Source organism: Vipera ursinii (genome assembly GCF_947247035.1).
Source record: "Vipera ursinii genome assembly, chromosome: 4".
Classification (NCBI taxonomy): Eukaryota; Metazoa; Chordata; class Lepidosauria; order Squamata; family Viperidae; genus Vipera; species Vipera ursinii.
In genome coordinates, this window is record NC_139514.1 from 45160963 (window position 1) to 45174762 (window position 13800).

General features: G+C 35.7%; 1 protein-coding gene across 1 annotated transcript; it reads left to right on the forward strand.

The window, feature by feature from the left end:
- Window positions 1–4260: 4260 nt before the first annotated feature.
- RBM11 (RNA binding motif protein 11) lies at window positions 4261–13043 on the forward strand (the record flags this gene model as incomplete). The annotated part of the gene is made up of 5 exons (XM_083361988.1): window positions 4261–4362; window positions 8937–9099; window positions 10427–10499; window positions 11114–11207; window positions 12654–13043. The coding sequence occupies 5 exons, from the start codon at window positions 4261–4263 to the stop codon at window positions 12921–12923; spliced, it is 702 nt and encodes a 233-aa protein (XP_083218114.1). The 3' UTR covers window positions 12924–13043.
- Window positions 13044–13800: the final 757 nt, after the last annotated feature.

The following is a 13800-nucleotide window of genomic DNA, read 5'->3' on the forward strand; positions in this document are numbered from 1 at the left end:
ACATCAGCCAACAAGGGTTCTAAATCTAATGAAGCTGCAGAAACTGTAACCCAACCACCAATTAATATAGAGCAGGGGTCTTCAAACTTGGCCCTTTTATGACTTGTGGACTTCAACTCCCAGAATTCCTCAGCCAGCATGCCTGGCTGAGGAATTCTGGGAGTTGAAGTCCACAAGTCATAAAAGGGCCAAGTTTGAAGACCCCTGATATAGAGTGTTCTTTCAAAGGCCCAGTTGCTGGACTCTCCTTTCAGCCATGGTTTGCACACATCTCAAATAATGCTTACTCTGAGAAATAACATAAATTAATACAGATGGCCTTCTTACAAAACAAATAATCTTCTATTAAACTAGCTACTTCATATTCAAATAGTTCAGATTTGAAAATGAATTTTTGACAGCAGTAGAACTTTAATTTAAAATTTTCATCCTTTCTGTTATTCAAAATTAATAAATTTCAGAACTTTTAAAATTTTAGTCCAAGTGTTTGTTTTGGGATCTAGTCATTAGAATACTGCCACCTAACAGAAAGGACAATAGTAAAATCAGGTTAATTAACCATGAAGTAAGTAAAACTGTTGTTACAAAGCTTTACATAAGATCACCTTGGCAAGAACAAGCTTCTAAGTCTCTAATATTTTTAATGCTTGAACCACAGTGCAAGTTTTAATAAAAATAAAATCCTACAGCCAGTACCTAAGGATCAAACTAATTTTATTCTCAGCTTAATCTTAATCCTTTACAATCGTACCAATGTCCAGATCCAAAATAGGAAGTATTGACATACAATTGAGCCCAAAATTTCTGTTGCTAAGTGAAACATTTCTTAAATGAGTTTGCCGCATTTTACGACCTTTCTTGTCACAACTGTTAAGTGAATCACTCTAGTTGTTAAATTAACCGAACTGTTGTTAAGTGAATCTGGTTTCCCCATTGACTTTGGTTGTCAGAAGGTTGCAAAAGGGGATCACATGATTCCGGAACACTGCAACTGTCATAAATGTGAATCAAATGCCAAGCATCTCAATTTTGATCACATGACCATGGGGATACTGCAACAGCCATAAGTGTTAAAAATGGTCATAAGAGTGACCATCTGATTCATATTTATGACAGTTGCAGTGCCCGGAATCATGTAATCCCCTCAACTTTGAGCGGTCACTAAATGAACTATTGTAAGTCGAGAACTACCTGTACTTGTTTTTTTTCTTGAATTCAATTGTGTCTGATTCCCAGGGAGGGCCCGAACAAATCTCTGCAGTTGTATTTGTTTGTTTGTTTCTTCGCAAGGTTTTCAGAAATCATTTGCTATTGTCTTCTTTCTAGGGCTGAGATAAAGTGACTAGCCCAAGGTTACCTAGTTGGCTTTGTGCCTAAGGTGGGACTAAAACTCATTGTCTCTGGGTTTCTAACCAAATGCCTTAAAGACTATACCAAACTGGCTTTCATTTGGTATGTTTAAGTATATATTATTGTGATGGTAATTACATAAGTAAAATAGAGTCCAATACAAGTAGTCCACGACTTTCAACAATTGGGACTGTGGAACCTGTTTAACTTGTTTCATATAAGACAAGTTGGATCCAATTTTACAGTAATTTTTATAGTAGTCACCCAGTTGTTAAGCAAACCATATGGTTGTTAAGTGAATTCAGGGAGAAAGCAGAGCAAACCATATGGTTGTTAAGTGAATTCAGGGAGAAAGCAGAGCTGCTTAACTCAATTCTTTGCATCAGTCTTCACAGAAAAAGAAACTATAGCCCAACACATACCAAAAAAAACACTGCAAAAGACATACTAGAACCAAAAATAAAAATAAGTGAGAAAATGGTAAGGGGACACCTATCCAACCTTGATGAATATAAATCACCGGGACCCAACAGACTACATCCAGAGTTCTGAAAGAGCTGGCAGATGTTATCTCAGAACTGTTGCACCACATTTTTCATAAATCCTGGAGCACTGAGGAAGTACCAGAGGATTGGAAGGGCTGATGTGCTCCCCATCTTCAAGAAAGGGGAAAAAATGGACCCAGGAAACTACAGAGCAATCAGTTTAACATCAATAACTGGGAAGATCCTAGAAAAGATAATCAAAAAATATATCTGCGACAACTAGAAGCAAAGTCATAACTAGTAGCTAGCATGAGTTTGTCAAATACAGATCATGCCAAACCAATCGTATCTCATTCTTTGATAAAATGACTAAATTAGTAGACCAGTGAAATGCTGTGGACATAGTATACTTAGACTTCAGTAAAGCATTTGACAAAGTAGACCACAACCTGCTGCTTGATAAGCTAGAAAAAGGTGGGATACACAACAACACCATCAGATGGATCTATAGTTGGCTGACAAACGTACTCAGTGAGTAGTCCTCAACGGCACTACATCCACATGGAGAAAAGTAAGCAGTGGGGTACCACAAGGTTCTGTCTTAGACCCAGTACTCATCAATGACTTAGATGAGGGAATTGAAGAGGAACTCATCAAATTTGCAGATGATACCAGACTGGCAGGAGTAGCCAACACCCCAGAAGACAAACTCAGGATCCAAAAAGATCTTGACAAACTTGAATAATGGGCCCTATCCAACAAAATGAGTTTCAATGTGGAGAAAAGCAAAGTCTTACATTTAGGCAGGAAAAACCAAATACAGATTGGGTGAGACCTGGCTTAAAAACGGTAACTGTGAGAGGGACCTTGGAGTCCTAGTGGATAATCACTTGCCTATGAGCCAGCAGTGTGCAGCAGCAACCAAAAAAGCTAATTCAACCCTGGGCTGTATAAACAGAGAAACAGAATCAGGATCACACAAAGTATTAGTACCGCTTTATAAAATCCTAGTAAGACCACACCTGGAATACTGCAGCCAATTTTGGTAACCATATCATAAAAAAGTTGTTGAATTTGGGAAAAAATCAGAGAACTAAGATGAACAAAGACCTGGAGTCTAAAACATACGACGAACAGCTATGGGGCTTGGGTTTGGCTAGTCTAAAGAAGAAATAGGGGAGACATAATAGCAGTGTTCCAGTATCTGAGGGGCTGTCACAAGGCAGAGAGGGCCAGGTTGTTCACAAAAGCACCAGAGGGAAGGACAAGAAACAATGGTTGGAAACTGATTAAACAGAGAAGCAATCTGGAAGTAAGGAGAAACTTCCTGACAGTGAAGACAATCAACCAGTGAAACAACTTACCCCTAGAAATCATGGGCGTTCCATCACTGGAGATTTTCAAGAAGAGACTACACATTCACCTGTCTGAGACAGTATAGGTTCTCCTGCTTGAGCAGGGGGCTGGACTAGAAGATCTCCAAGGTCCCTTTCAGCTCTATTCTATTCTTCTATGTATGTCCACATACTGCTAGTAGATCTGCTTATGTTTCAGAAAACGTTAAGGCCAGTCACTCCCTCTCTACCCAAATCATCTTGCAGTTCTTGTGTGGAAAATAGGAAGCATATATTTGGATATATTTGCCACCTTGAATTATATAAAAAAGGCAGAATAAATATTTAATAGCAATGTAGCGTCATATTACTCCAAGTAACAATTATGAAACTGACCTGAACTAACAAGAGTAAATTTCTCTTAAAATTACTTGTCCAAATATTAAAAAAATACCTTGCTACTATATAACAAACCAGAATGTTCTAGGTAGCGGAGTTAATTTATCGGGAAAAGATGTGGGAACATTATGCCCACTGCCTTGTTCAAAATAACGCTGCATACAAATCTAATAATAAATAAAATGTTTAAAAAAATAAAAAAAATAAAACGTGGACAGCAGATTTGCCTTATCGAGATTTGCCACATGATGGCAGCCCATGTTTGGGAATGCACCATTTCCCATCTACACAGACACACAAACACACGAGAGAGAAAATCGATGCCATTCCGAGTTAAGAGGGTTGCTAGGATACCGAATAGCAACATCGACTCTGCTGCTGCAGTCTACGCTTCAAGTGTGTGTGTGTGTGTGTGTGTGTGTGTGAATTTGCCTTTTCCATGTGAAAAAGATGCACACACAGACACACTTGCTTCTTATCGTCTGAGAAAGCGATTGTATTCACTAGTCTTCCGCCCTCCCGCGCCGGCAACTGCCGCAAAGCGCAGTAAGCAGTCTGAAGGCTTTTTACCGTAGAGTCGCGCGACCCTCGCGCTTTACGGCCTCGTGCGCTCTCGCCGGAGCCCCTCCCCTTTCGCCGGCTTCCCTTTCCCAAACCAGAACTCTCGGCAGCCGAGGCTGATCTTCACGAGCATGACAACCCCAAATAGGGCGGACGAGCCCGACCGGACCCTTTTCGTGGGCAATCTGGAGAGTCGCGTAAAGGAGGAGATTCTCTATGAGCTTTTCTTGCAGGTGCAAGAGCGGGTGAGGCGGGTCCTGTGGGAGGTGGGTGTGTCGGGTTGCAGGTGGTGGGCGTGGCCAGCGATGCCGCTGAGGCCGGGAAGCACGTGCTCGTGTTGCTTTGGTGTCAAGGGAGGGAATTTCAGGGTCTGCCCATGCGACGGGGTGTTGGGGCGGGAAGATGCCTTCTCACGATACCCCCCCTTTTAATTTATCAGCAAAATGCTTTAAAAAAAACGTGCGGCATAAATAATTTCACAAAACCTTATGTCGCTGTGCAGTTAGCAAGCTTGAAAATGTCACAGGGCTCTGTTTTTACTGCAGCTGAATGTTGTCAGAAGATAACTGTGAGGCGCATATATATATATATATATATATATATATATATATATATATATATATATATATATATATATATATATATATATATGTATATGTATATGTATGTATATATATATATGTGTATATGTATATACTGTATGTATATATATATGTATATATATATATGTGTGTGTGTGTGTATATGTATATATATGTATGTATATATGTATATGTATATATGTGTATGTATATATATATATATATATATATATATGTATGTATATATATATATGTGTGTGTGTGTGTGTGTGTGTGTGTGTGTATATCTATGTATATATGTATGTGTGTATATATATACATACATATATATATATTTGTTTTCTGAGGTTTTCGCGGGTGCCTGTATGTGGATCCTTGGTTTTTCGGGTTTTTCCCCGCGTAGAACTAAAGGTGTAGGCGCAACGTTTCGACGAAATCCCATCCGTCATCATCAGGCTAGTGGTTTCTGCTTCCTTCTTCTGGGAGTTTAAAAAAGAAAAACAAACAGCCACATACTTCTCCCAGAAGAAGGAAGCAGAAACCACTAGCCTGATGATGGATGGGATTTCGTCGAAACATTGCGCCTACACCTTTAGTTCTACGCGGGGAAAAACCCGAAAAACCAAGGATCCATATATATATATATATATATATATATATATATATATATATATATATATATATATATGAGAGAGAGAGACTGGGTCGCCGCACAAGTGAAATCTATAATTGTTTATGCTCTATTTGTGAAATACAGTACTGAAAAATACTTTTCAATTTTTTTTCTTGCATATGCTTCAAATCCATTTTATTTTTATTTTATTTATGTTTATTTTATCTACCTATTTTATGCTAAATATGATGACTTCCAATCAAGACAAGTTATGTAGGGTAGGGCACTAAATTAAGAAACAAACAGAAAGCCATAATAAGTACTAATAGATTTACAGGACTTTGGCTTATTAAATAATAGCATATTAGACAAATGAAACATTTTTGGAAGGAACTTGGCTGGTTCCTTTTGGAAGGAAAATGTTGCGTCTAGCCAGCAATTTCAGTATTTTTAAATAGAAAAAAGACAATTTGCAATAATATTTAATTTACTCATTATTTGTTTCCTGTAAATTATCCCATCATTAACAATATATTCAGAGTTAAATGGAGAGCGGGGAGGATATTCCCTTGGATTGCTGTAATGGTTTGTTTAGCTTTAGGCATTTTATTTGAGTTCCTTTAATTGGCTTATGTGTCAGTCTTTGCTGTTACCAGAAATATATCTTTCTTGTCTTGAACATTTAATGTCCTCTGTGGTCCTTTCTTATTTAATTTGGCTACTTAACTTGAAATTGTTTTCTTATAAATATAGAAATATTAAGAACTTCAGTAGTAAAGTGCAAATAAGAAATATTGAGCAGTGAAGAAGTTGTGAGTTCAATTCCACTGTAAGTGATTGAAATTGAAATTGGGTATATTAATCAGACTGGAATATCATTTAAATTGTATTCTTTTTTCTACAATTTAATTTGATAAAATGTTTCTTAAATAGATACAATATAAAAGTGTTCATTTTCCCACATATAGTAGTTTTTCTGACAACTTATTTTTTCTTGACTGAAGATACACTTTTATATTTTATTGTTGGGTGAAGAAAAACAATTTTAAATTGGGTTATTTGTACTTTAAAGCCCGACCTGTGTATGTAGCTTGTTCTAGTCTAGCAGATTTTTTATTTATTTTTATAAACGGAGAATCTACATGTTTAAAAGAAAAAGCCTCAGAATGTTTGATTGTCTACTTCAGACATGTCAAACACAAGACCCGGGGGCCAGATCCGGCCCACGTAGTGGTTTCATGCGGCCCGCGAAGCCATCCTGGAAACAGTGAGGGAACGGCCCCCACTGCCTTGGCCCTGGTCCAGAGACCCTCCTTCTGCCAGAGACCCTCAGATCTGTCCCACTCCTGCCCAGGCCCCCATAGGCACCCTTGATGTGAACGATGTAGAGCTGGCCACGCCTACCCAGTAGGCCATACGCACTCTAGCCACGCCCACCCTGGCCATACCCACCCGGCCCCCTGAGGGCAACCGCAATGCTGATGCGACCCTCAATGAAATTGAGTTTGACACCCCTGATCTACTTCCTACCTTTGAACAAGTTCATCATCTTCAGTAGGCAATCCAAGAGTGGAAATGTGTTTTTTTTTCTTTAAAATTTTCTCTCCCCCAAGAGTGGGGATTAAACAAGCTAAATCTTGCTTGGAAATGTTGGCTGTGTTCAAAATTTTATTTTTTTAAAAAAATCTTAAATTTAAGAAATTATTCTCACCTTTATTGATTTAGCATGTGCTATTTATTTCACATATGACTAGCATGCATGTGCGGGGGAACCTTTACCTTTTATTAGCTAAACAAGTGAGATTTATATTTGTTGATCTTTATTTCCCACATGTTGTAGCACACTCAGTTCTACTTATTAATCAACACTCAGTTCTGGTGAATACATTTGAATGATTTATAATAACATTAATTGATAAATAGTGGGTGTTCTATTGTCTGGTCTAAATCTTAATTATGTCTTTAGCAGTTACTAAGTTTTTTGAAATAACTTTGTTGACTTTAAAAAGTACAAAGTTGAAAGATAAATAAATTTAACTGAAGGTAAACAAATTTCCTAGAGTCGGAAACGACTAGCACACATGTGTGGGGGAACCTTTACCTTTACTTTAAACAAATTGTTGACCATGCCCTAAAGGCAATCATTTAACTTTGGGTGAAACTAACTGAATATTTATCTCTACGATTGAATGACATGCAGTATTTGGATAGATAGCCCTCATTTAAATTGAAATAATATTTTAATTGTATCCCTTTATTTACAGTTGAACATTAGAGTTGAACATTCTTGTAATGTTTTACTTTTTTTCTTTCTGCATATAAAATATGAAAAAATATAGCTGTAACACTGAGCATAAACGTTGAGAATTTTGTCAGCACCAACTACTATAAAATATTATTTTTTTCTCTTTTTCCAGTCACAAGCTATTTTACTTTCATTGTAGTATCAGTGAGAATCAGATTTGGAATTAATTCTACAAAGCAGGCACTTCATATGCCTTTAGCTTTTGACTGCTTAGAAGTTACTATCTGAATAAGTTTTAGTTTTAGTTAATTTATGTCCATAAGATTTCATCATCATCATTTTAGCCATTGTCTATCCACTACAGGATGAAGGCCTCTTCCCCATGTTTCCAATCAATATTTATTTGGTCCTGAGCTTTCTTTTGCCAGTTGGGCTCACAATACTTACCTAAATTTAAGTTTCAAAAAAAATGGAAAATTTAGTTCAACAACAACAATAAATAATGTATTCTATATGTGTACAGTTGATTCTAGATAAATGTTCTTGTTTTCTTCCTTCTTCTTCATACCAGTTTGCATGTTTTCAATTGTTTCTGCAACTTCCTAAGAATTTCCTAAAAACAGACTGGTAAATACCATGAACGACATGCCTGGACACAGCAGTAAATGGTCTCATAAGCATTTACTTATAAGAATATATCATTGGAAATATTTTTAGCAATACAAAATAACAATCAAATTTTGTTCAACTCTAAATTCATCAACACTAATTGCCAATCTAAGTTGTTCTCTGCAATGCTTGTTGCCATCATTTCTCATTCTACTGGAGAATGAGAAATGGATTTTCATTCTATGTATTAGATACAGCATTTGTATCTGATAGAAATATGTTAATTAGATTATTAAAATAATTTTTATTGGACAATAAATTTATTTGTCTATGGAATTTAAACTTACAAGTTTGTCAGAATGTTGAAACTTTCTATTGATTGCCAATCCAACATGGAAAATATATATTAATAAATCTAGAATTACTTTGGGTTTATTTTGGTTATGTCTTATATTTGATGAGAGTATGTCTTTGCTTTTGTTTGAATAGCAGAGCGTTTCCTATTGTGCATTTTTAAAAATTCTTTAACTGCTTTGATACTTCATCAGGTCCATGTAAATTATGCCCATAACAGAATAAAACAAGAGATATGTAAGTAAGCTGTGAACATACAAGGACAATTACAGTGCACTGCCCCTCTGCTCAAAGGAAAAATGGAAACATTGGTAGAATAGGGTCCATCAAGATTTTGAATGAGTAAGTAACAATTTTGTTTTGTATAAGGGAATTATAAGAAAATAAATTTTAAGTTTTTTGCAGGCTGGACCGGTATCCAAAGTCACCATATGCAAGGACAAAGATGGAAACCCCAAGAGTTTTGGATTTGTCTGCTTTAAACACACAGAGTCAGTGCCTTATGCTATGGCTTTGCTGAATGGGATTCGCTTATATGGAAGACCAATTAAAGTTCAATATCGGTTTGGTAGGTTTAGTTACCTACCAATAATATTTCAGAATTCTCTGGAATGTAAATGTCATTAAAATACTGACCCATGAAATAAAGTGTCAAACAAAATTCTGCTATGACAAAGTATATTTTTCTGTCCTTTGGGTCCATTAACTGAATGAACATTTTTAAAATTGTATTTATTTTAAAAAAATAAAAACTGAGATACTATATTTCTAGTCTTTTTAGTAGTCATTCCCTTTCAAGAAAGTAGCAGAATAAAAAGAGTGATTTGATATTAGATGCATTTTTATTTCTGTAATAATAAATTATTGAGCCTTATTTCTAAATCAGTGCTTTGGTACATTCTTCAATAGGTGGGTTTGTCAGATTGCTTTTCTCCTAATCTTAAAGAAGAATTGTTACCCCATACAGTTTTTGTACAAAGCTGCCCCAATTGCTTTTCTTCTTTAGAAGATCAGACAATAGCAACGTTCAGAAATCATCCTAAAATTACACTTCAGTAATCCCTTAAAAATAAACCCAAATATTCACTTTTCCCTATTTATAACTCGCATTAAATTGTTTTTCCACAAAGAAGCATTATGCTCCCACATGCACATTGTGCTTAATTTTTTTATATTACTATTTTTTTCTAACGAAGAGTCAATATCATTTATACATGCAAGCTGAAATGCATCAATAATGAGCCAGTTTGGTTTAGTGGTTAAGGCACCAAGCTAGAAATTAGGAATTTGTGAGTTTAAGTCCCACCTTACCCATGAAAGCCACTGCGTGACACTCTTTTGTTCAAGCCACCTCACAGGGTTATTGTTGTGGAGAAAATCAGGAGAGGAAGGTGTGTTGGATATGTTTGGCAGCTTCAATTATTTGTAAAGTTATAAAAGCAGGATACAAGTAAGATTTACCTTGGCTAGAATATAGAGAAGTCTTTTGATTCATATAAGGATCTTCTATTTTCTTCCAGGATATATGACAACTGAAGGACAAACTGCATTGAACTTATATTATAAATTTCCAACAGTGTCTTAGATGTGAAATGTTGATTTGAAAAATTATGATTTTTAAAAAATGTTCAGAGGCATAGTTTTCCCAGTAACCATTGAATATCTCTACCCTACCCATCAATAAACATTTTTAATTAAAAGGTTGCAATTTAAATGTAATTACAGCAGTTGTGAAAATTTATATATTTTGGATTGTTTATATTTTTAGTGAGCATGAAAGGAAACTAATAATTAATTTTGATATAATTGTGGGATTTGGTTCTATGCATTTTAGACATATGTATACAATTGCAGTGATATTTTTAATCCTAAAGTATTTGGTGTTTCATTTATAGGAAGTACTCACTGTCTAGAATTAAGCAGCCCTTCCCAGAATATGGATGGTGAGGTACAGGCATCAGCCTACAGGTAATGTACATTCAGTTGTCTCCATAGTGGGATATAGGTGGGGACAGAAACTGAGGGAAGAAAAAAAAATCACCCTCATCATAGCACAAGCCCAGGTGCTTTCATGACACTGCACATCAGAAACCTTGTAGTGCAACAGTGTAATACTACTTTGATCATCTTGATTAAAGCATCAAGGTCTTGTAGACCACTATATGGCTCAGAAGCTGCACTTATCACTATACACCACTTTCAAAGTATTTGTAAAAGCATAAACTGTATCCAGTGCTATGGAGATGTAGTTTTTATGAGTATACAGTATATGTATTGGACTATAGGCTTAAGATTTATTTTTTATTTATTTATTCAATTTCTATAACCACCCATCTCAGTCAATGACTCTGTGTGGCTTACAGTTAATTTAACTGTATAACTTACAGCAAAATTAGAATTCCAATATGTGCACATTTAGCTGTTTGCTACTGTTTCATACTTATTTATCTAGGGTTAAATCACACAACGCTGAGTCAGAGTTTCTGCTGAGTATATAGGTGTCTATTGGTAAAGAATTGAAATAGATTCTCTGTATGTTGTTAATAGATAAATGACTTTGAGACTATCCTTGTTTTTAACAGGTATGCAGAATCTTATTGTGATACTCCATTACCTGTTAGTCCTTGTCAAGTGAATAATAATCCACATCAGATTTATTCTGCCATTCAGAGCATGGTAAGTTTAGCATAATGATAGTAAAACTATGCCAGTAATATGCCATGTGTATGCCAATTCCTTCATTATATAGGCAAGAAGCAGTTATTAAGAAAGCCAAGTTATAGTGGCTTTTCAGCTTCTGGCTGCACTTTTTTATTATCTAGTTTAATTACCAACTTTCAGATGAAATGTACTTTAAAATTAGCAGTTGGCCTCATTACCCATTTTATCTATATATATACTACGCGGTAGCTCAGTGGGTTAGGATGCTGAGCTTATTGATCAGAAGGTCAGCAGTTTGGCGGGTCGAATCCGGAGTGCCACGTAACAGAGTGAGCGCCTGTTACTCGTCCCAGCTTCTGTCAACCTAGTAGTTCGAAAGCACGTAAAAAGGCAAGTAGAAAAATAGGGGCCACTACGGTGAGAAGGTAACAACGTTCCGTGCGCCTTTGGCACCTAGTCATGCCAGCCACATGACCACGGAGACGTCCTCGGACAAGCGCTGGCTCTTCAGCTTTGGAACGGAGATGAGCACTGGCTCCTTGAGTTGGAAATGACTAGCACACATGTGCGGGGGAATGTTTACCTTTACCTTTTACTACAGATATAAAAGGTGAAATTGACTGGATCCTTCAGCAGTGCTTGTGTGTAGTTTTATTATTATTAACATGCTTTGCCTTGTTTTAGAGAGATGACTTCTGACAATTACATGAAATAATATGGAATGTGGTAGAGTATTTGGAAGCTATAGCTGATTTAGAAGGCAGTGGGGCAAGGCAGTTTTTGTCATCTCTCAATATGTTTATATAATATCAGTGTTCTGAACTGTGCTGATTTCCAGTAGGCTTTCAAATCAAATTCAAGGTCCTGATTACCACCTATAAAGTACTACATGGCATAGGACCAGGCTACTTTCAGGACCACCTGTTCCCCATTATGTCTGCTTATCCCACCTGGTCTAGCAAAGAGGGCACACTCTGGGTTTCTTACCCTGAATTATGTTTTCTCTGTGTCTGCACCTGCCCTGTGGTCTTGACCCCATTAGTGTTTCTGAAGACTAGGTGGCTACTCCAGACTTTTGAGCCAGGCAGTTAGCCGAGGTCTATGGAGATGCACTGTTATGATGGCCACTGTTGTGAAATGGATAGCTCTGTAAATCATATAAATAACTAATAACATGTCAGACCCCCATCAAACTTTCAATTTTGCATCAGTGATGTAAACAAAAATGAAGAGATGCACAAATAGCTTATTCTATTTACGGTTTCCAAGTATGTCTCATCATGCTTAATTTTTGAAGATATTGCATGTTACCATTTTAAAAATCATTTGTATGTCATCATGTCATTATCAAGTTTATAATTTGAACTTATTTTTAAGCAACCCATGGTCTTTTTTCATACCACAATGAAGGTAGAGATGACTTGTTTTCAAATGTTTTAAAATTTTCTTTTTTTTTTCTAGATGACATGTTTGACACAACAGTATGTTCCCTACATACCAGTGGAACAGCCATTTCTTTACCCACCGATGACATCATCACAATTTCCAAATATTCCAGTGTCATCCTACATGAATACTGGTCAAGATTCTTTTGAAAGTGTCTACTCAGAAGCAAAAACCCACAGTCAATATCTTATTACCAAAAATACTCCCAAACGAAAAAGAACTCTGGAAGTTAGGGACAACGATAGTAGCAATGCAAATAGTAGGAAAAAATGTAGGAAAAAATGAGTAAAAATGTAAATGGATAAGTTATTAAATGACTATAGGATTGTATTTCTTTATAAATAAATGTATTATTAAATAAAAGGATATGCCAAACATACATACATACATACATACATACATACATACATACATACATACATACATACATATATAAAACCCACAAATTGAATCTAATTATGTTCTTTGAAAAGGTCATGAAAATTAAAGTTTCTTGAAAAACATTTCATGTTACTTGGAAGAAAGTATGTCTTTCAAACTAAGCAAATTTCTGAATTACAAACAGATACAGTTAAAATAATGAATTGTTATATTATTCACAATGTAATGCATAAAGTTTGTGATTAAAAGTCCATTTTTGTGGTATAATAAGATTCATAAATTGTCATTGTCAATGCTAAATTGATGAGTCATTTATATAGAAAAAAGTATTAAAACAAGATTGGAAGATTGCTGATTTGCTTTATATTTCTTTGAAATATATCAGGCATGGACTATATATGTTGCAAAGTAAATCTAAAGTAATATAAATATCAACAGTGCATATTTGTGAATTATATTTTGCTTTCTTCTAAAGTTCATGAAAACAGCTCTGGAAACTCATCAGGGAAGAGGGTTGCTTTTTGTTTCTTTGCATTCATACAAATAGTTCTCAACAGACATTTAATATCTTTACATAATCAGTGATCATAATTTAAAGGGTAATTCATATGTATATCCAACCTCATCCTGCCCATCTTTTAATCATATTGCTGTACTTTTATTGTTTCATTATTTGATTATATTTACATTTTAATATTTTTACTGTGGTAAGCTTCCCAAAGAAGCCCCATGGTGACATGGGCAGCAAATAAATTTAATAAATAAATGAATGTCTTCTTTT